This window comes from Maniola jurtina, chromosome 2, assembly GCF_905333055.1.
Source record: "Maniola jurtina chromosome 2, ilManJurt1.1, whole genome shotgun sequence".
NCBI classification, from domain to species: Eukaryota; Metazoa; Arthropoda; class Insecta; order Lepidoptera; family Nymphalidae; genus Maniola; species Maniola jurtina.
In genome coordinates, this window is record NC_060030.1 from 8,238,145 (window position 1) to 8,262,243 (window position 24,099).

The 24,099-nt window shown below is 35.6% G+C and overlaps 2 protein-coding genes across 6 annotated transcripts in view; one reads left to right on the top strand and one right to left on the bottom strand.

Annotated features, from left to right (window-relative positions):
• Positions 1–345: 345 nt before the first annotated feature.
• On the top strand, positions 346–19,950 carry LOC123872583 (delta and Notch-like epidermal growth factor-related receptor). 3 transcript variants are annotated; one of them, XM_045916939.1, is made up of 12 exons: positions 346–598; positions 1,679–2,278; positions 3,910–4,118; positions 4,780–4,952; positions 5,730–5,848; positions 6,733–6,886; positions 8,118–8,372; positions 14,405–14,547; positions 15,439–15,558; positions 16,602–16,704; positions 17,056–17,231; positions 17,890–19,950. In XM_045916939.1, the coding sequence occupies exons 2-12, from the start codon at positions 1,748–1,750 to the stop codon at positions 18,097–18,099; spliced, it is 2,193 nt and encodes a 730-aa protein (XP_045772895.1). In that variant the 5' UTR covers positions 346–598; positions 1,679–1,747; the 3' UTR covers positions 18,100–19,950. The 3 variants fall into 3 exon arrangements, with proteins under 3 accessions (XP_045772895.1, XP_045772914.1, XP_045772905.1); XM_045916958.1 differs by having other exon boundaries at positions 3,919–4,118; XM_045916949.1 differs by having other exon boundaries at positions 346–548.
• Positions 19,951–20,343: 393 nt separating this feature from the next.
• LOC123872554 (protein grainyhead) overlaps positions 20,344–24,099 on the bottom strand; it is a 152,572-nt gene continuing 148,816 nt past the window's right edge. For 2 of the 3 annotated variants that reach the window (XM_045916902.1, XM_045916886.1), the window contains 2 exons: positions 23,816–23,880; positions 20,344–23,469 (listed from right to left, as the gene is read on the bottom strand). In XM_045916902.1, coding sequence (XP_045772858.1) covers positions 23,328–23,469; positions 23,816–23,880 — 207 coding nt within the window. In that variant the 3' untranslated portion in view covers positions 20,344–23,327. The remainder of the gene's footprint in view (positions 23,470–23,815; positions 23,881–24,099) is intronic. The other variant, XM_045916894.1, reaches the window with a different exon arrangement.

Genomic DNA, 24,099 nt, shown 5'->3' on the forward strand with positions numbered 1-24,099 from the left:
CCTTGAGTGGAGACCGCGTTTAAGCAAACGTAGTGTGGGACGCCCTCCAGCACGATGGACCGACGATATAAAGCGGCTGGCGGGAAGTGGCTGGATGAGGAAGGCTGAGGACCGGGTGTGGTGGCGCTCTATAGGGAAGGCCTATGTCCAACAGTGGACGTCCACAGGCTGAAGATGATGATGATGATGATGAAAGTTTGTATTAAGTTTCGAATCACTCAACAGCAGCGAATGCCTTCGGGATTCTGTCATATTAAAGAAATCGTTGATATTACTAGGTATGTAGTTGAATTAAGTAAAGATACAGGCGGGGGTGCAATAGCGGTGCGGGGAGGTGCGAGCCGCCCGCCCGCCCTCAGTGCCACGGAGGCTGCGGGCTGCGACGCCGCCCGCCCTGCGCTGTTATAACGTTATACAAAACATTCCCACATCATTGTATTTTTCCCAAACATATTTACACTTTTTTATTAAGTATAACAAATATCACTTTCCTTTGCGTGGTAAAGAAGTGAGTGAAATTAGCCAAAAAGCTCTTCATTAGATAACGAATAAGGAAATATGTGGTTACTTATCCTTCACTATTTTGCATAAGCTTGAGGTAAGTTTAGACATTTATTTCTTTAATAATAACAACTAATCTATATCATTACAATAACTTTTTATTATATAATAGATCTTTATAAATCTTAAAATGAGTGGTGTTTTACAATTGAGATATTTAGGTGATGATACTATGTGACAATTTTAAAAATATTTTATTTGTGCACTTACTGTTTTATGTATTTTATACGTAGTGTGGATCAAATAAGTGAATCATTATTAAAATACGTTTTTATTATGCTATTTTTATAAGAGGTATAGAAAAAGAAATCAAAAAATGTTACCTATTCTGTATGCTTCATACAAAATCACTTCGATTTTTTCTGAGAAGTTTTTTTAAAACCATAAAATAGAAACTATTATGTACGTACGTCCTAATAAGTCTCTCTGTATAACTGGTTTTCAATACAAAAAAGTTTAAATTTATGCCACATACAAAAGCTTTCAGCTTCCACTCGATAATTCAAAGTTCTACGTCATGAAATATGCGCATTTTAAGTGAAAATTAGTAAAGCCCGTTTACAACAAGCAATACTTCCATTTGAAGAGGGTCACCACTCACAGAGAGCTCTACAATTTTCCAATTATAGATGTTTTCCCTGAGAAATGAGCACTCTTCCTATACCTATATTTATATATATACCTACCTACCCACGATAAAAGCTCTTGGGGCACCTTTTTAAAACTCAGGACAAGTGGGTTTTCAATACGATCGAATATTTCAAGAGTTCTTGCAGAAAGCGTAAAGTTACAATGGTATCAACATACCTACTCACATTCACATTCTGTTATTTTTTATATTTAATGTTGTGTTTCGCAAATATTTTAAACATTTATTTAAGAATTATAATATAATACTGTATAAAAGTCACTTATCTAATTCATTGTATCCGTTAATCGTACCACTACTTACTCATTTCAACTTTCAAGATATTAAACTACACGACCATATTTTATCATCATCTTCTAACATAGTTATAACTAGACAAATAATAATATATTGCACAAAGCTCTGTTTCAAATTATACCTAATACTTAACTACTACATTTTTAACCAATATTTTGATTGTTTTGGCAGGGAAGGCTGTCTACAATTTATTGTTGAATCAGTGCCAAATAAACCAAGGACATTAGTAAATGGTACAAAATGGCAATAATAGTGCATAATTATTTTAAACCTACAAACAAAATTTGTAAAATCTACACCGTGCCAACAGTTACATTAGTGTTATTATTTTTTGGAGTATGTTCCTGCGACGTGACTTTAAATTCCACGGCTGAACCTAAAGGCGTATCTACGAGTAGTTCGCCTGTGTCTGCAGATACAGAGTTTATCCACTCAACGAAGTCTAGTGTAACACTGTCACCGGCTACAGTGCCTCTCAGCACCGGTGCTCCTATAACAAAGGAGACCGTTAAAACAACTAAGTCATACTTTAGTACAGAGCGTTCGACAACTCGCAAAGCAAAAACTCAAGTAAAGGCGAGTACAAAAGGTTTGCTGAAATATGCAAGAAGGCGAAAGCCAAATTCTACTTCTAGTACAATCGGCGCAGTACATTCGTCAACGCGCTTACAAGATCGCCTGGGGGCCATAGATTGCGAGCTGCCAGTTCTGCCAAGGGAGTCTCGGTTATGGCGCGGCAACGAGACCCATGAACTTAATTTGCCTGTAAAGGTAAGTTTTTTGATAAAATATTTTACAAATGACTCGAGAATCATAAACCTAAGTAAGCTTAGGGCATCTTACCACCAGGTTAAAAACGTAACGAACAAAACATAGTTTATTACCAAAAATAGTAAATTACCTACCATTTGATTACCAAAATTTTAATCATAATAAATACAAATGACTCTAAATGAATTTAAACTTCAGAAATTCTAAAAAGTTCTTTTATAAACAAGACCCATATCCATACTATTATAAATGCGAAGGTGTTTGTCTGTCTGGTAGCTTTTCACGGTCTGTCTGTATAACCAACTTTGACGTTTGTTACAGAGATAGCTTGCATCCTGGAAACATACATAACACTTAAAATCCCGGAAAATTAAAGAGTTCCCACGGGATTTTTAAAATTTAAATCCACACGGCCGAAGTCGAGGGCATTATCTAGAATAAAAATATTATATAATTTTGCAGAGGATACCTATTCGTACATAATAGAACATTTTCGACTATAACTTTAATCGTGACGGCGCAGGCCGCAGCGAGGTCAAATACATAAACCATAAATCGTCATAGGGCAAAAGGAAAAGAGAAAACATTTTCTGCTTCAGCAGTCCAAGTCTGTTCATTACTTTTATAAAAGGAAAATGTCTGTACGTCTCGTACAGATTACTCTTAGACTGGCATTTCCCAGATTGAGGACACGCGTGGACTTTATATTATCTTTTCTACCCCTAATAATATATGAAATAGTAAATCCATCTCAGAACAGTAGGTACCCAATCATTGGAGCTGCGGGCATCAGCTAGTAATTAATAAAAGCTTTACAATTTCTAGTAGTCGTGACTCCGTTACGTTTACGGATTAGTTAAAAACTATGGTTTTTCATAGAGGAAACACTTAGTAGAAGAAATTATTAAGAAGATAGGTATTTACCAACTACAGTCTCATCATTTGCTAAGTGATGTTGCTGCCGGAGGAAACGTCGTTCCGCTATAAAGGATTTTAAAGAGCACAGCCCGATCTGTCCAGTAGTTTGTATAGTCAGCTATTCCTTTTTAATACTGTAGCTATAGCTACCATAAAAACAAAAGCAATATTGAACTCTGACATTCCACCTGTTATAAAACGAATATAAACAGTCTAATAATATTGCACCGCCTACGCTTTCATTTTAACGGTTGATTTATTATAGAGGGGATCTACTTAAACCGACGTTACCTTAATAGGTTTATTAATATACATATATAATAGATATCTCTATTAATACTCTGAAGCGATACTTTGACTGTTTGTTTGTGCACGCGTCGTGCATAAACTACTGAGCCCATTGAGATGAAACTTTGTATTGAATGTTCGAAAGTATACCTAATTTAGTAAGACCTTTAAACTTTGATCAAAAATAATATACTATTAATGTCTTTGTCGAAATCAGTCTATTAAATTCCGTGATAAAGCTTGCTCAGCTTAGTATAGTAGGTATGCCGCCAAACAAAGGTAACTACATAAGTGTGTTAAGTATTTGAAAGATATTAAATGTTTTGAATATAATATAATATTATGTATGTATTGTATATTGCTTTTTATGATATATGGTTAAACTTTATAATAATTCATTAATGTGTGACAACTTTGTGGTTTGGATGTCGGAGGAGTGTGCGGGCACGTTTCGACGAGGGGGCGAGGAGGAGTGCCCTCCGGTCATCGTGTCATGGGAGGGGGTTGCTGACATTCAAAGCGGCGATATCCTTATCGTGCGCATCGCAGACTCTTCCCCGCTAGACACCTTTGTTCGCGTCGACTCTGCCAACGAAACTATCGACACGAACACTTCACACGCTGACGAGGACAGGTGGGTTTGTATGGGAATTGATTAGTCAGCTAATTAGCTGTAAGTAATAAAACTAACATTTAAAGTTGCTCAGGTAGCTGTAGGTTTAACTAGTTTAATTTTAATTTAGATTGTACTGATGGGACTGGCATATACATGGACCACCTATAAAATTCCCTTAAAAATGTCAGAAATAAATAAAATAAAATGAACTTGCTGAGCGTGTCTTTTTTTTATTATTATTTGTAAACCGCAAACTATCAACACAATTTCTACGATCAGGGGTAAATTTTCAATATTTGCCTTTCCGTAACGTAAGGCTCAGATTTCATAGTGAACAGTCGTATTTTGTCTTGACAGTTCAGATTGATTTCACGTTATTTATAACGTTGTTTGAAAAGTAGATGCTAAGTAATATGCACTAGGTACATAGATATTAGGGGTCACAGATTTCTACGATTAGGTAGATATATACATACAGGTAGTTACCGATGTCGATGTCCTTAGGTAATTCTATTTCTAGCTCAATTAAAAATTAATGTTTATTATTTGAAATTAACCCAGTGTATAGGTATATTATACTTATTTATAATTCAATAATCTATATTTTCAATGGTCCGTGTCAATTGCTCTTTAATGTTGCGGTTCATTAGATAATTGTTTATGAAAAGGCTATTTTCAGGTCCCACCGTACAATTCCCCAACCGGCCGTGTACCAAGTGACTCGGCAAGGGCACGAGCACTGCGATGTCTCAGATGGCATGTTGCTTGATATTACACCATTAGACGAAAACGGATCAAAGATATTTACGCTCTACGACAAGGATCTGACTGAAGGCGTTAATTTGTTGATAGGTATTTTTTTTATTATTTCTTTTTGTAATCTAATCTACGCAAAGTAATAATAACGTAAAATCTATGTAATAAGTAACTACACATAAGGCAGGTCATTAAAAACGAAAACCAGTCATTCTAATTTTGATCTCTAATTCTGCTTCATAGATTACGATTTTTGTTTGAAAGAGCCCATCTAGTAGTAGGTATATATTAAATTAGGTACATTAGTAGTAGGTAGCTCAATGATAATTAAATGATAATGCGTTTATCTTCAACTCTTAGATTTTTATTGATTAAGGTCCACTCCAGTACCTTATTCAAGGGTCTAAAAGCTTTGTAGCTTTATATATTTGTTAGTTTGCAACTTTCTAGATGCAAAACTGGCGCTTAAAGTTTTGTCAGTGTATTTATCGAACAGGTAATCAAATACCTTCTTGCAATGCATAGAAACTTCATCAAAAGCGTGCCTGAAAGAGGCTGCACGAAATTAATTCTCTACTTTATAAACATTTTTTTATATTACTTTCAGGCATGCCCTTTCAAGCACGCAAAAGTTTAGCTATGTTGCGTGAGAACAGTAGCTTACGTAAGCTCTTACCGGAAGTCTATAAAAAGGGACAACACCACTGTGACGGAGTTGTAGGAAAAATAACTTGGTTCCGACATGCAATGAATGTCTCATGTCTTTCCTAGAAAATGTAACTTTGCCATTGAATGTGTTTATATTTCCATAATTATTAAATACCCTCTGGTAAATTAAGCCTGACTAGTGGTAATAATTATTTATATTTATAGTTGTATCCGAGAATTGGGGCTCACAATGCGTCCGGCTGAAAGTAACTGTAAAGTCAGACAATTGCGGCGACTCCCAAGACTGTACAGGAAAAGGCGTCTGTTATACAAATGTTTCTATGGTACGTTAACACTTTTATTTAGTTTTTTATCATTGAGTAGCATAGATTTATCATAGTAGCTAGATGACTGGTCACTAACAAAATGTCATAGCTCAAGTGGCCTGGTTTGCACACATAAACATTGCAAAATATTTATATTTAAGACCTCTTGTCATCGACAGCAAATTTTAAAAAATTCGATAAAAGTTTTTTCAAATGATTATTAACAAAGATATTTATTCCAAAATAAAAATTAACACTTAAACAATAAGCCTATTAATATGAGCTATTTGAAATAAGGACCATTTGCTCCTTTTTTTCGGGTCGCATATTTTGAAGCACTTATTTCAATTCTTGAGCATTGTATTTTTTTGTTGAGTAGGTAGGTACATGAGTATTCTTTCTAGTGTGTATTTTCTTCATAGCCTTCAGAATTGTTCTTCTAAGATCTTGCTAAACGAAATTTTTCGCCAAAAATTAATAGCCATTTCAATTTTTTTACTTATTCAGGATTGTTTTTGAAAATCCTTTCTTAAGTAGATATTTATTGGATTCAAATAGGTATTATATAATTAACAATTATATAAAATAAATTTAAATATCTAGTAAAACTAATTAAAAAAATATATTAAAACTAAAATAAATTAAATCAAATCTAAAACCTCATCGATGCAAAAATCAACTACTGCTTACTTACTTTCTTAAGTAGCTACTTCGATATATTTATTCATATGATATTTGAAAGCATTTTAAGCAAGCTTATTTGCTTAGTGGCATATATCTCAGAGTAAAGTTTAAGTGGACATTTAAAATGCCAATAAATTACCGTAGGTAGCGTAATCTTCAATTGAAAGCACGTAGTTTGTCAATGTAGTCAGGATAGATTTATAGTGGTTTGATTGTAGGAAGGTTACGAGTGCCAGTGTTGCCGGGGGTACGTCGGGCCACACTGCGAGGACAGGGACGCATGCAATCCATCACCTTGCTTGAACAATGGCATATGTGTCGACCTATCGCAACCCCTCAACGGTGCTAACTACCACTGTCTATGTCCATACGGTACTACGTTTTCTGTTAACTTCTTTATATGCTGGCTATTATCTATAGATATCTACCTATCCAGGACCACCCCAGGCCATGCAGGAGCGATTTTCCGAGGTACAAAGAGCTTGCGGGGATGCCATTTAGAAAGATCTGAAAACTTTTTTTTTTAACAAAATACTCACTATATTTAAAAACTGAGCAAAAAATACTTGAATGAACATAAGAGTAAGCGAAGCGAGCGTAATAAATTTCCTTTATTTACAGAAACTATGTTCACTCAATAATGAAAGCGATCAGTTAGATCTAATTCGTTACCTTCTGTTACATAATATCGGGAGTGCTATTTTATTTTTCCAGCTAAAATCAGTGTACTTTATTTCAGTCCAATAATTATAATTAATACCTAAGTAACTTAATTCAGACTCTGGAACTTACTTGAAAAAACTTGACTAAATATCCCTTTACATAAAAAACCGATTACTCTACCCTAAAAAAATAACATTTTGCGGTTAATTAAGCTTCAATATGACGTAATCGGAAACTCTACGAGTATGCGAAAATCGTTATTGCGTAACCTTACACTGGCTCACGAACGTATTACGTATACGTGGTACCCTGTAAGGTATAATGAATATCTCTGTAGCCGCATTAAACGTTGATTAATGATGCTAGTTCATCCTGAAACTTAATACAACCCGAGTTATAAGCACTGTATGAATATGGTATGGCTTTATACAACAAAGTTCGTAGACATAATATTGTGTATCTACGTAAAGTAGAATAGAGCAAGTATCATTTTCAGAAACAGTTTAAATAATTTACTTGAAATTTTACGAGTTCAACAAAAAACTAAGTAGGATCTGGGTACAATTTTCTACAAAATTGGTAAACTTTACAGCATTGCTCGCAAGCTCTCGAAGTTATTATAAGCGGATCAATGAGGGATATTTAACAATACCAACCTCATTAATGTAACAAGCAGGCAAAGCTTTATAAAAACTTTCCTTTGTGTTTACTATTATTTGTAGCTGAAAACTAGAATATAATTTTAAAATTATTATAAGATTTTGTTTTACTGGATCTTAAGTATATCTTGTCTTATGATTATTGTACAATAGAACGTATTTTTAAATACCCTTACTAATACATATATATTCCACGTTTTACGGGCCTATGTAGTACAGACAGGTCATACAGATATACAGACAGGTAAGTACATACCATGTACGTATTGCTTAAATTTTAGGTTTCACTGGAAGGAAATGTGAGAAAGACCCTTGTTATTCTGAACCATGTGTCAATGGGGGTTCCTGTATGAGCATGGCAATGAATGGTTCCACAACTTTTCATTGCGCTTGCGTTGATGGGTGGACGGGTTCGCATTGCGAGCTTGCGGCCACAGGCGGCGCGTGCGCCGACAAGACCTGCGTCAAGGGAATTTGCGTTGAGCAAACGGATAATGAGGTGGACGGCCAGAAGTACCTCTGCTTTTGTGAGCCAGGTGAGTTTTGTATAATCCATATTGAAATTCCATGCAATTCGGCTCAGACGATCACCGTGCCTTTGCAGTACAAGTCTATTATTTATTGGAACTACGAAATAGCGGTGGTCGTCTCGGCCGAAATGCATGGAAAGCTCAGTAAGTTATGTTTTAGATAAATATTTAGGTTTTTAAGTTTAATTTATTAGTATTTATGTTTTATCTATTTTCATTCTATGTACTGTGTTTGCGCCTAGCTTATAGTCCCGAATAAAAGTATATTTATTTATTTATTTACTTTTACATTCATACTAAATATTATAAAATGCAAAAGTATGTTTGTCTGGTACGTTTTCATGGCCCATTCGTTCATATGCGATTTTAGAGAAAGGTAGAGCCCAGATAATTTGCACCCTGGGGTCGAATCGAATATAAAAATCTAATAATTCTCAAGGGATTTAAAAAAAATCTAAATCCATGCGAATGAAGAACCTATGTTCGGATTTATCTAAATGTGTGCCATTCATTTTTAAAAGACTTCAAAGAAAGAAGATTCTCAACTCGACGCGTATTATTGACATTTAATGTAAATGTAAATATTCTGCATGCTTTTACCTAAATGCGCTTACCACGCTATCTGTTTACTATACTGATATATTCGTAAATACAACGTTCCAACAACAACTGTACACAACTCGAAAAATTGAATTAATGGTAGGTAGTACAAATTCAATAAACTCTGAAAATACGAAACTGATTTTAATAATAAATCTTTCACCTTAGAAAGCTACGTTATTCAGAAGTAGGATAGACTGTAAACTACATATCTAACGCGGAGTGGTGACCAAGTTAGAAAAGAGCAAAGACTGGCTTGAGCGTTCATAAATAGGATAAAAGACAATTTTCCGCTCTATTTTAACGGTATCTGTGCCGTATATAGCGAATACTAAATTTATACGCTGAATTTAACCGAAACGGCACGACAAAGGATAAGGAAAATCCCCGGGGGATTAAATGTAACAAGATTGTACACCTATATACCTAAGTAAGTATATAATATGTAGTATGTGCCACCTAGAAGGGATCTCATTTGGATTACAAATGTAATTATCGAAATACGGATTACAAGACTACCTACCTACTGGAAATAAAATATACAATAGAATAAATAATAGAATAGAAAGGCCTTTCATTGTTAAGAAATTCTTTGCTTATGGTGTGAAAACCAATATTTCGAGATACATATGCCTACGTGCAGTAGGTAAAGTGTTAGGTAGAATCTTTCGACCCATGAAGGGGAGAATCGATTTTGAATTTATTCTCCTTTACAAAATCACGTTTTTCGAAATAAATGTTTGAGTGTAATAATGCGAAAAAGCGAATCGCCACGTAACAAATGAACTTTACTTTACTTTACGGAGCTGATTCCCTCTGATTTCCAATACCATGTGTTATTTAAAATGTTCGAAATACCTACATTATATTTAATAACGCCGTCCGATACCTACCTATTTAAGGAGCATATTATAATATTATATTCAATCTTAGATACCTATTTAACAGTCAAAATAACAGAATATTACATTCTCAGAAAGAAAACATCAAGAAAAACAACCACGCAAAACGATAATAAAAAAAATTATACTTTCAAAATGTGACCATTCCAAAGGTTCTGTATTGGTTTAGGTGGATGTTTTAGGCCCGAACCTAATGCTGGCATTTCGGTAGAAGATTAGGTAGATAAGGACCAGTAAAAACAAAACTATATTTCAGTTTCTTGAAAAGTTTCATTGCCAATAAGGGCAAATTGCCTAGCGTGGTTGACATTTGCTAAAAACATTGTGCGGATATTAGACACTGAAATCGAGTGCTACTTGCTGACTTAAAAAGTACCTACTAAGATAAAGCCATTTCATCAGATGGCTGACAATCCATACATCCCGTAAAGACAGACAGAAATTAACGAATTAAGCAAAATACACAACGGCATATTGCCTAGGGGTTTGTGGTTGCCCCGCGGGTGTTGGAGTTGGACCTATAGGAAAAAGTAAAGGCATCTTTGATCGAAATCATCCTATCAATAAGGATGCTTGATACAAATTTATAGAAATACAGACATACCTAGGTATACTTACCTACTGTTGTACTAATTAATTTTTTTTATTTACTCTCATTTATTTATTTTTCCCATTTTATCCTATTTTTAAACAATAAAATATAAAATAACAAAAACAACAAAAAAAATAACAGAAACAACAGAAAAAATAACAGAAACTCAGAAAAAATAACAGAAACACAGAAAAAATAACAGAAACACAGAAAAAATAACAGAAACAACAGAAAAAATAACAGAAACATAGAAAAAATAACAGGAACACAGAAAAAATAACAGAAACAACATAAAATAAAATAACATCAACTAAAATAAAATAACATCAACTAAACAAAATCAATAAATAACAGAAACAAAAGAGAAATAAAATAACATAAACAACAAAAAACTAAAGTAACGGAAAAAAAAAACATTGAATAAAAATATGATAAAATGGATCCCACTGGCAACAGGGTGGGTTGGACCCAAGCCGCCAATGGTCAGGGCTCCAGAGTGAGGAACCTCCTCACAATGCGTGCCGTCTCAAGAACCACTGCCTTCTGTATCTTACCCTTGATCCAACAGTTAAGCGACAGTTTCTTAAGATGTTGGTCGAAACTGTTCGCAATAAGACCGTGGACTGATACAACTATCGGTACAATAATCGCTGAGTCAACACTCCACATGGCGGTAATCTCGTGGGCCAGGTCCAAGTATTTCGATACTTTTTCCTTTTCTGCTTTCACTAGATTATCATCATGTGGAATAGTGACATCAACAATCATTGCTCGACGCGCTGATCGGTCAACTAGCACTATATCAGGTCTATTGGCTACAATATACCTGTCAGTGATAACCGACCGATCCCAGTAAAGCAGGGCACTGCTATTTTCAAGAACTGACATTGGGTCGTACCTATAGTACGGCACCTCAGTATCTACAAGGCCATACTGAAGAGCAAGTTGTTGATGGATTATCTTGGCTACTTGATTATGTCTGTGCAAGTATTCGCCGTTAGCAAGATAAGAACAACCGGAAACAATATGTCTGAGGGATTCCCCAGGAAGATGGCACGCACGACAAATGTCAAGCGTTCCATCTTTCATTATATGTTTCCGGTAATTATTAGTCTTAATAACTTCGTCCATAATTGCACAGATAAAACCTTCGGTTTCCCCAAAGAGGTCCCCAAACTGTAGCCAGGATACAGAGGCTATGGAATCTACATCCGGCCTAGTTAAGGCCTTGTAGAATCTTCCATGCAACTCCTTACTCCTCCATACAGCTATGCGATCCGAAGTGCTAAGCACTATGGGCTTACGCCAGTTATTTTTGCCTAAGGAAAGCGGAGTAAGACCTTTATCAACTGCAACTACATCCCTATGTATTCCCACATTTACTTTGAGAAAATAATCTCTGAGATTGCATACCTCACGATTATGAAGGTTCTTGGCATTTAAAAAACCACGCCCTCCACACTTGCGTGGGATATACAATCTCATAACAGATGAACGTGGATGATGCATACGATATGTAGTCAACAATTTTCGGATTCTTCGATCCAAGGCATCCAGTTCAGTTTGAGTCCATTTTAGAATGCCAAAAGTGTATATAAGTAAAGGCATAACCCAGCCATTAAAGGCACGTACTTTGTTGTCACCAGATAAAAGACTATTGAGAACTTTTTTTTTATTTTTTTATTAATAATTATTATACCTACTAATAATTATGCCCACTAACTTAAGGCGTGTCCAGACTTAAAATATATAAACTATGTAGTTTAGCGTCCGTAGCTATTACCACTGCAGTGCACACAGTAAGGCGGGATCAGACGGGAGAACGTTCTCGTAAGATCGCATATTCATTTTCCCTCATTTACATTCATACAGCGCAGACAGGACGACATGGAATAAAGTTCAGCCATTAATTCTCTCGACATGCTACTTACCTAATTCCTAAAATATATAATTCTTTGAAATTGGGGATGATTCTAGGAAAATCTTTAGTGTTTTCATACGCGAAAATGTTTTTCCATTTATTAGATACTAGTAGGAGGTAAATAAACTTGGGAGATTTAATCAACAAAGTTGTTTTTTCGGCATCGTAGTAAAAGAATGAATACCTACATGCAAACAGTCTCTGGGGCCGAATTGGCAAAAGCAACCCCTAATAGTTAATACGGTATCCCAGAATTGCTATTGCGTGGGGAGAACCTTTATTCTAAGAAATTCTTCACTGATGAGTAGGTATCACTTTAACAATATTATTTTGACTTTTTTTATGAGTCTAATACGCACAAGGTTGCAATAGACAATCAAACATCTAAAAGAGCCGTTCAATATCGAAGACTCAATATTCTGTTCAATCCCGATTAATCGATAAAGTGTTTTGGCCTACTGCCATTTTTTAAGCTCCCGTTGGCTGAAGTTTACGTATCTTTTGCTATAGAACCAGCAGGTCTTAGTAGAGCGTGAATATGTATGTCCACTTATTGCGTTGAAAGCATTGTATAGCATACGGGCCAAACGACTTGTTGTTCGAGCACAATGGTGTGTAGAACTAGAATTAGAGATAATGCAATACATCCCCTTCATGTCAACAAGTACATACATTTTTACTTACGCATGTACGTACACATAGGTACATATTGAATTAGAATTCAGTACCTTTTAGCTAGAACATTTTTCAGTATATTATCTACACAGTGAAATATAATAAAAAAATACCACAATGGCAGTAATATATCTTCATGAGAATAACCACAAAAAGAACAACGCAACGTAGCGATGTAACGCTTCGCATGAAAATATATTCACATAAAGTATAAAAATACATTTGGCGGATGACAGTCGTAGGAAAATGCTACGATCTCATTTATAACTGGGCTTTTAGCTTCCCTTTTTCCGCTTCCAGCTTTGCAATTCTATCATAATGTGTTTACACAGAGCGCCTTTATGTGGGGAATGTATTACGGCTAGCTTTATATCGTGTCTCAAGGGTTACATTTGGGGTTAGGTACCTACGTCACTCCATTGTGTATGGTATCTAGAGAAGAAAATTGCATCGACATCAAATGTGTACTTTACTTGATGTATCATAAAATTATATTCCTCTTCAATATACAAACGTTTATTACATCATACCTAGTAGGTACGTCGAAATGCATAGTATTTTGCAAGTGCTCTTGTAAAATACTATGCTTTCTTTCTACTTCTAAAATAATACTACTGTAATTTACTTTTAAAATAAACAGTTTAGTATCCTTTTCTGAGGACAAAAACCCTGACTAAAGCTCTTACTTAGTTTACAAGTACTATAATTTGCTCACAAATTGATACATTTTTATATTTATCTAGAGTAGAAAAAGAGTATGTAGTGTATTGTTTAAATCAAATGATTACAACTTAAAATTGTAAGTGAAAAAGCGGATGCAACGGTGCTCAATTTTTTATATTTAAGTCCGTTCCCGCGCCCTTTGAAAATAAATTGATAATGTGAGCCGTGGAGAGTGACTCAATTTTTTTAATACAATAATTATAATAATTGAAAAAAAAACGAGCGAAGCGAGCCCATTTTTTAAGGCAAGGGGCTCACCACCTCTGGCCCTGATTGTATGCATCGTTAAAATTTCTAATCCATTATAGGAAGAAATAGATAAGTAGGTACATATAAATTATTCACTACATTACGTCCTTGCTGCCATCAACTCTCAGGCTACATAATATTAACAATAAAGTGAATGGGTTTAGTGATACTGACATCGGAATACTGAGATGCTTGTTCAGGGGAGATATCTTACGTTTTATGTTTTTTTCAATCATATACCCTGATTTTGTTGGAAATGAACAAAATTTCAGGCTGACTATTGAATTAGATAATAATTTACCTATTTACCTTTCGTTTGTCTAAAACATATTCATAATTGCTACGTTATATTATTGTTTACAAATGAAATTTTCAGGTTACACCGGTGACCGTTGTGAGTTAGAATATAACGAATGCGAATCGTCACCATGTGCTAACGGCGGCACCTGTACCGACCGCGTCAATGCCTTTGAATGCGCGTGCGGGCGTGGTTACACGGGAAGCACTTGTCAGTCGAAGGTATGGTTTTGTCTACTTACTTTAACTACATAGCTAGTTGTGCGTTGTGTAGGTAGTTCCGTGAAAATGTCATATTTACCTTAATTTTATAGATTTTCGGTTATCAATATTATAGGTACAGTGTGTGTTTTTTTAACTGGAACAGTAGGTATATGGGAAAATCCAAAACCATCCATACTAATATTATAAATGCGAAAGTGTATCAGTCTGTCTGTCTGTCTGCTACCTTTTCACGGCCCAACAGTTTAACCGATTCTCACGAAATTAGGTACGAGTTAGCTTATATCCCGGGGACGGACATAGGCTACTTTTTATCCCGGAAAATTAAAGAGTTCCCACGGGATTCCTAAAGACCCATCCGCTCAACCGATTTGTATGATATTTGGTACCGAGGTAGCTTGCGTCCCTGTAAATTGACATTGGCAAATTTTTATCCCGGAAAATCAAACAGTTCCCACGGGATCTTTAAAACCTAAATCCACGCGGACGAAGTCGAAGGCTTCCTCTAGTAGGAGATACAGGGAAACTATCTGAGAATACTTCAGCTCTTTTTTGTGAAAACAATTTTGGCATAGTCAATTTTTTGGTCAAGCGTGAGTTGTTCATAAAAACCAATGAAATTGACTATTTTTTTTAATGCCAATCGACGTCAACCATGTTAAGATTATTGCATTGTAAGGAAAGAAAAAAATCGGAATAGCAGAAGTTGATCATAAGTAAATGTTTTTTTATATACTTACACTGTGTATAGCTTGGGTTCAGACGTTCTTTTTTATTATCATGTTTACTCATTCAATTGGATTGAATTCGCTATTGTGTAAAACAAAAATCCCCCTAACAAAACCTGCTTAGATGGACTCTAGATTAAAACTATGATGTCCATTTTTACAGGTGGATCTCTGCAAACCTAACCCTTGCCCGGAGCATCGTTACTGCTTGGACCATGGGAACAGCTACACTTGTGAATGCCCCAGTGGCTTCGTGGGCGAGGAATGCAACAGTGCCGCTACTGTAAGCCTTTTGAAACCATTAATCGATATCGTATTAATAGTACAGCTGTTATTCTGTCTATGTGTGCTATATCTATATCGTCTATGCGTGATTTATTTATTTGTATTGAACTAGCGAAAGCGTGAGAGAGATATTTTAGATTCAAAACAATGTTCTTATTGAAAGCCACATGACGTATGAAAGTACGTGTTTAAAAAGATTGAATAAGTGTACATCAAATACCTATAATTTAATTTAGAAAAAAAACCGGCCAAGTGCGAGTCAGACTCGCGCACTGAGGGTTCCGTACTCGGATATTTTTTCCAACATTTTGCACGATAAATCATAAACTATTACGCTTAAAAATAAATAAAAATCTATTTTAGAATGTACAGGTAAAGCCCTTTTATATGATACCCCGCTTGGTATAGTTATCTTACTTTGAAAATTTAAACATATTTAAATTTTTTTGAAATGATGTGACCACAAATTCGCGGTTTTCAGATTTATTCCTGCCTTTCATGATTCTAGGTCAACTAACTGGAAGTACCCTATAGGTTTCTTGACAGACATGACGGACGGACGGACGGGCAGTCAGACAGACAGACAGACAACAAAGTGATACTATAAGGGTTCTGTTTTTCCTTTTGAGGTACGGAACTCTAAAAAACTGTGGTTGGTGTAAAAATGAAAAGATTGAGCGAAAAATATAATTACAGGTAGGTAATTAATTTAAATTTCTGGTTGAAGTCACACCAATTTCATGAACAATATTTAATTAATGTAGCTAAAAACTTCAAACGAACGCCTTGTAAATACCTTTTTATAAATATTTACTACCCTAATTGCCTTCCTAATTGCTTGAAAATTTTAATTACGTTTCCGGAAAATGCAAATTGCGTCAGCAACGTCAGACGAGCATTAAGTAACCTATTTACTTATTTATTACATACGCATAATTATATCCATACTATAATATTATAAATGTGAGTATATGTCTGTTTGTCTGAATAAAAAAAAAAAACATCAGACCTTATTTAATCGTGCTGTGTAATTGCCTACAGGTTTGCGACAACAACCCTTGTGCGCACGGTGGCACTTGCTGGAGTGGTGTGGACTCCTTCTACTGCTCGTGCAGACCCGGGTACACGGGGAGGATTTGCGAAGGTTCGAACACTAAAATAGTTACTTCAATAGTTAAAGGAAAATTAGTTATTTAAATGTCATACATCTCGACTAGATTTCGACTTTTAGAAGTAATAGGTAGGTACATAGCTGTAAAGTCGAATCAGTTATCAGAATTTAGATGTTACTAATAAAAATAATAACCGGAAGCGCGACTTCGCGTGCTTTCCGAATCAAGGAGGAAACGAATAGGCCAAAGTATCTCCAAGTCGGTCACCCATCCAGTTACCGACTTGAGTTAACGTTGCTTAACAATTGCAGGCGATTGATACGCGTTGTTACAAATAGGCCATAAAACCCTCTCTTTTTTACAAAGTAATATCTTTTTTACAGAGGACTTTATACTTGAATCAGTAGTGGACGGCGAGAGTGAGTCCAGCGCGGAGTCCCGAGGAGGTGGCTCTGTTCGCGAGATGCGTCTACCCCTCGGCCTCTACCACGACCGTTTGCATAACGTTTACATTGCAGCTGGGACCCTCGGCGCAGCTATTGCAATCGTCGGAGTTGTGGTAAGATAATTACCGTCGTTTAGTGAGTCGCGTCGCGTTGAGTGTTGTATGACGTGGCGCGTTCTTGTAAGATTCTTAGGTAGACTTCCGTGGGTCGTGGTCAAAGCAACGGACGCGCCGCAGCTGACGCGACAATACTAAACACCTACTCCTTGCTAAACAATATGAAAATGTATGGCACCGTTTCCGAGCTCCTCGTGTCAGACGCTTACCAACGGCCCACGTTTCTGACGCTGTTCATTCAATAGAATACATTTTCAGTACTGCGTTTAGTATGTCGCATTAGCTGGGGCGCGTCACACGTGGGTCACTTTAGCCGCGAGCTACGAAAGTCTACGGAGAAGACGCGCGTGGTCAATGCACATTTCTAGTTTTCAAAAAACTCATTTCCAAAATATAAGTAAGTAGGTAGCCTAGCTGATGCCCACGATTTCGTCCACGTGGATTTAGGTTTTTAAAAATCCCGTGGGAAATCTTTGATTTTAGGGGATAAAAAGTAGCCTACGTAACTCTCCAAGTCTTTCACTATATCCATACAAAAATCTCGACGATCCTTTGCTCTATTGAGATGTAATTAAAGGATAAACCAAGAAACAAACGCACTTTGGCATTTATTATATGAGTGTGCAATCTACATACATGTATTTTATTGCAACAGGTGACCGCATGCCACTGCAGAGTAAACAAAACGTATTCCCGTCTTCTGTCGCGACTGTCGCGTGTGACGGAGCCGGGGCCTCCTCACCACTGGCTGCAAGACAAGCGCGCGGCCGCGGCGCCGTTCCAGCCGCCCGCGGCTCTCGATACCACCGACATGTACTACACCCTCGACTTCAGCGACAGCCAGAGCTCCCCCCTCATACAATAGCCATCACTCACGAACTGCTCCGATGGGGAACGGTTCAAAATACAAATATAGATTTTTCCTAAATCAGGAAAAATTTCATCAGGCTCAGGGAAAATACTGGTACCTACCTACTCACATGACCGTTTTGCGGAAAATTACATATTCACATTATTTATATTCCATTGGAAGTATATGTCTCATCAGCTCATATTATTAACCCCTGACGCAAAAACAGGGGTGTTATATATCGAGATTTACGAAACTTTGGAAAATATTGGTACCTACTCATATGACCGTTTTGCGGAAAATTATATTTTCACATTATTTATGTTCCATTGATTTTGAAACTTTGATTTTGAAATTGGAATTTACTCTATAGCTTTTCGTTGCGAAATAAAGTAAATTAAGATACTTACGAAGATTTAGTCAGTTTACCTAAGTTGGTTAAAATAAATTGACTACGCGACTAGAAAAATAAAGGTAGGTAATGAATATTATTAGCAAAAAATACTTAAACTATTATTTATTACCAGAAAATAAATCCAAAAAGCTTTTTACGTTCTTAGTAATATAACTTTTGAACAAGTGGGTACTATTATTTTATTTTATTTATAGTTTAATTAAAAGGGAAAACTTAAACATCTACTTAACTATCTACTATTTTAGTTATACTTATCGATAAAAAAAATTATGCATCAGTTAAAAATTATTTACAAGTCCTTTAGTTCAAAGCAAGTTCAAAATTAATTATGTTTTATTTATTATTGCCTTTCACATTATTATGATAAAGCCATGTGGCGGTCAATAGGGTCGATGACTTCATTGCTTCTACGTTTTTATAACTATTTGGGTAGCTAGCTATAACCTAATAATATTTTGCCTACGGGGTGTTAAAATCAATAGCAACGATAATTTACATCAATAATATAAAATCTGAGATTTTATATGTTTTTCTATGAAGAATTTTTTATATTAGATATATATTTTATTATTTTAACCATTCTTAGCGAAGATTAATCTTAATGCCAAATACTTGTAGCAATGAAAAGTGTCTAAAATATAGGTATACCTACTTATATAAATAAAATACTTAAATTAACTTCGTTGATGTGATTATTATTAAATAATTAGATTTGATAGATTATAATGGATTTAGACAATCCATTATGTTGATGTGTTGTAGGTATGTTTTTTTATTTTCAATAGTTGTTCGTTTGAAAAGAATTTCTTGGGCTACAAAATGGATAGGATGTTAATTATATGTTTGCCATGTAAAAAAATTCTAATTGCCTAAGCGAGTCAGACATAAACAGTTTATTAAAATTACGGTTCATATCACTATCCGAAAATAGGTACTCCTCGATTAATTAATTACTGTTATCAACAAGTAGCAAGTTTGAACTAAATTTTAAAGTTGCTCCCTAAATGCAAAAATATTGCTCACAAAGATAAATTTAAAATTCAAGTTTTTAGTGATACGAATTAAGTATGTGAAAGATAGCTGGGAAATATTGAACGCTCGAAGGTTTTCTGTAGGGATGTGGTCGTGTTAATTAGTTATATCATGGAACGCTTAAAGGAAAGGGAGCTTGTTAAGACAAAATGACTGACCTTCAAGGTAGATGCATCTATTTCCATTTTATCTATACTGTTTTTCTCTAATAAATACTCTTGACATTAGAACTTTTTAGATCTTTATGAAATTACATGTCTGCTCAGTCGTAGGGAGAATAGTTAAGAATCTGCTATTTTTCTTGAAATAATTCTAACTTGTCTCTATGCTTTCGTGAAATAATGCTTTTGGTGTACATATGCGGTTAAAATTATTGTTGTCGTAAGATATAAATAAAGCTAAGTAAGTCCTACTTAAAATAACAATTGGTTTTATTTTGCTTTCACTTCATCACTATCCTCAACCCATTGCCGGTCCATCATGAGAACGGTACTACTCTAAGAATAAGAAGGGTTTAGGCCAAAGTCCACCACGCTGGTCAAGTGCAGATTGACATACTTCACACAACTTTGAGAACATTATGGAAAATTCTCGCCATGTTTTCTTCATATAATTCGTGTTAAGTTAGATGCGTGCCCAGGATTGAATACCGGACCTTCGAATACCAGGCCGAAGTCTTAACCACTAGGCCACAGACTAGGTATAGTAATATGTCGAATGAACTCATTCCTATTGCACAGGGTAGGCAAAAGTTTACCTAATCATTTGATTCATAGCAATTGTGGTAGGACGCGTAATAAAAACAAATGTACCATTCTATGTTTTGAAGAAAAACATTTTTATTTAGATTATAAACTTTGATAAAAATAATTATATTAATAATATTTTTATGACAACTTACAAATATTCATATAAAAGAATAACGTAACATCTATTCGATTTAAAATTAAGTACATTAAAATTTAATAACGAAAATGGAATGACCATTTTCGGGCTGTGTATAAAACTAGTGTGACTACTCGTATATCCACGAGACGCAGAAAATGCGCGCGCTCGTCGCCAGTGGCCGCCGCGTCTCCTCAGCGCGCCGCTCCCTCCTAACCCCAGCCTAAACCAAGGCGAAGAACGTGCGCACGCTCATCGCCAGCGCCCGGCCCTCTCCTCAGCATCGTCTGCTCGTCTACCCCCAGCCCAGCCCGAGGCGCAGAAAGTGCGCGCGCTCGTCGCCAGCGCCCCGGCGTCTCTTCTCCTACCCCCAGCCCAGCCCAGCTCTAGTCCACGTCAATATACACAAGTCCTATAGTTACTCTGATAAACTTAATCATTGCACAACAACGCCGCCCGCTCCGGCGCACTGGCTGGCGACGCGCGACGCCCCGCGAACACGCCCATTAACTACTAAACTGAATTACGTATTTTATTGCTACTGACGTTTGTGACTTATGACGAGATTCAGAATCACGATCTAACATCAATGTGAGTAAACATTAAAGCTGAACAATTTATAATCATAAGTACATAAATAAATATCATTACGTCGTTACACGTTTATGTAAAAGTATATAAAATATAAGTACTTAGAGTCCGCTCCACTCCAGAAGTAAATGCAGACTTTGAGCAATGAAATGCATAAAAATAACATTAATAATAGAGATTCTAAATTTCTTAAAAATAAAGTGATAAGACATCAACGAGTGATTAAAACATCAACATAATGGAAGATATCGAAATTGCACCGGACGGAGGGTCACGGCGCAGCTCTATTGAGAAAACAAAACAACACATTACATAAAATACGAAAATATCAATATACGTATAAAAAGCGTTATCCTAATAAAAATTCGATCCCTACCTGCAACATGTGTGACGATAAAATGACCTAAACTTAAATTTCTAACTCTAAATTCATCAAGTAATCTAAACTATGTCATAATATGGCAGTTAATCGAACCGTCCGCACTAGGCACAGCACTTAAATTAATATCATGGGCGACTTTGTCTACGACCAATCCTTTTAAGGAGCAGAACCTGGTTCTGAATTTTGAATTAATCGGTGGAGAAACCTAACATATTTTTTGTGTTGACAGATAATACCAATTCACACAAAATGAACCGAGCGATTTTATCAGAATTTAATATTAAAAAATCGGCACGGTTCGAAAATTGATTATGTTTTATTTATCTTATAAATACGTCTCAAACAGTAATTCTATTCACATTCTATGTTGTCATGGCCCGATAACTTGTGTATCGTAAGCATAAAATATATAAGTATATAAAATCTATTCTATTAAGATTCTAAAATTGTAGGTAGGTACACAAACCACTCCCGCGGATAAAAAATGTAAATGTTGTTCCAATGCTTGATTATATTTTGAGCCTATGTAGATATAGACGAGGACAGCGCTGGTATCGTAGGTACATTATGCAAAATAGTGATCGTGTCTCATTTAAAATTTTTATTGATTCTATTTATTATTTTTATTGATCAATTCCCAGAGTTTCCGAAGGCTTCGTCCTATAATAATTCATCAAGATAACATGAATTTGGTTAAAAGAAATTATAATAGTGAAATTAACATTTATAAAATCCTACCCGTAGGCCTGTTCATAAGCTATGTGTGAAATTTCTAGTCATGTTACAGTTTTCATAGAATTGAACCAGCATTGTGACTCAGCTTAAAACTAATATCAACTTTACTAGATGAATGAATTGAGCGAGCTTATAAAGCGAACTTATTTACTTATATAAAACTTAACAAAGTGGATGGCATTTAATTTGACTTAACTCACTTACATTAAAAGATAAAAATTAATTATTATGTCGAAGGCACTTTACTTTTTCTTTACTGTAGACATTTATCCACAATAATACATTTGTGACAAGAATTTCTTATTTTATCATCATGGCAAGATTTAAAGGTACCTGTTAAAACGATAACTACATATTATATCTAGTATGATATCCGAGTGAATGGCACACACAATTAAACTTAGCAGTAGATCATTGCAGTTCTTTAACAAGTTATTTTCATTGTATTACAGAATTTTCAGGACCATTGTTGAAGAAACCAATGTTCACACTACCAAATACGACAATCACTTTTCCTCAGCCATCACCATTTCGTGACATGCAACTTCTTAAGGCACTAAAAGATAGATAATATTATTATATACAAAATGGTCTTGATCGCCGTTTATGACGCGGCGAAAAACGATTTGTGACATGGGTTTAGTCAATATTTAACGTAACGGTGATGTTCCTTAATAGTAAATTTCAATCTGAGATCGACACTTTAGAGACAACCTTATTTATAAATAATAATGAGCGTACATAAAATGGAATGTTACGGAATTTTCACGTCCACCACGTTAAATATAAAACAAGTGATTCTAAAAAACTATGAAACGTGAAACGATAATTAAATAAGGCGTGGTGAACGATATTCAGCGCGAGCCATATTACCTATTTAATGGATTGCAACTCATAATACAATCTACTTGGATTATAAACCTACGTGTCTAGATAAAACTGTCGCCGAATTAATTCTACTTAATACAGAGTAACAAAAAACGTATCTAGTGATTGAGCTGACAACTTCACAATTTTATAAAACGTAGTCATTGAGTAGGTTAGGTACAAAAACAATTGGTGTTTATGATTTGCTTATCTAAAACGAGAGTTTATCTAGACATGTAAATACTTAATCTAAAACGACTGATCTTAAAGACAATAACGCCCGCGCAAAATTACCATATCCATAAAATGATAAGAAGAAATGCGGATTCACTATCGTTAGTGTTCAAGAGGCAACTCGACGAAGGTGATGTCGTAGAGGGGCTCGTCTTCACTGGAGCCAGCTGGCCGCACTTCTAGAAGAAATAGGTCCTCGTTGCAGTAGTATGCCAGCATCTCATCGTCAATTTTGGCCGTAATCCTACAATGGAAATAATAATATGTCGATCAATTAACCAAAAACATAACAGTTTAAAAAAGATATTATTGTTATGGAACATAGTTAATTCACAATCTAATTTTAGGATTAATACTGTATTTTGTGTCAATTAATAATAATGTAAGGAATATTACTTGTGCCTTTGCAATAATTACGGGTATTAAGGTCGGCTCGGGGAGGGTGATGAGAATTAATATCTAAGCGACGTAGGGTCTGTCACAACAAGCGAGTGAAGTTAGTGGCGCGCCCCCGCACAAGCAAGGCGACTCGACGCGAGGCGGCCGGTATGCGCCAACAAAACTTTTAGAGGCCAATGAAAACCACTTACCCTTTCTTGTTCTTTCGATAAAGATTATTAATTGCCGAACTTGAAATTTTGTACTTATTCTCAATCTGAAAATGAGGAGAAAAGAAAACAAATTACAATGGGCCTTTTGACTTTAAACCGAGACGTCTCGTCTAACGGATCGAACGATGGCTCGTAACCGGTCTAGCGGTTTGACAAGAACAAAAAAGTAAGTCGCGCGAGGAGTGCGGGACCCGGTACGGCGCGCGGCGGCCGCGTGTGTTAATTACAACATGCAGTTATGATGATCGTGTGGGTTGTATTAG

Coding starts and splice junctions, on each gene's coding strand:
- LOC123872583 (XM_045916939.1), top strand. CDS start 1,748: ATGGCAATAATAGTGCATAATTATTTTAAACCTACAAACAAAATTTGT. Junction 6,887..8,117: donor CCACTGTCTATGTCCATACG/GTACTACGTTTT, acceptor CTTAAATTTTAG/GTTTCACTGGAAGGAAATGT. Junction 16,705..17,055: donor CACGGGGAGGATTTGCGAAG/GTTCGAACACTA, acceptor TCTTTTTTACAG/AGGACTTTATACTTGAATCA.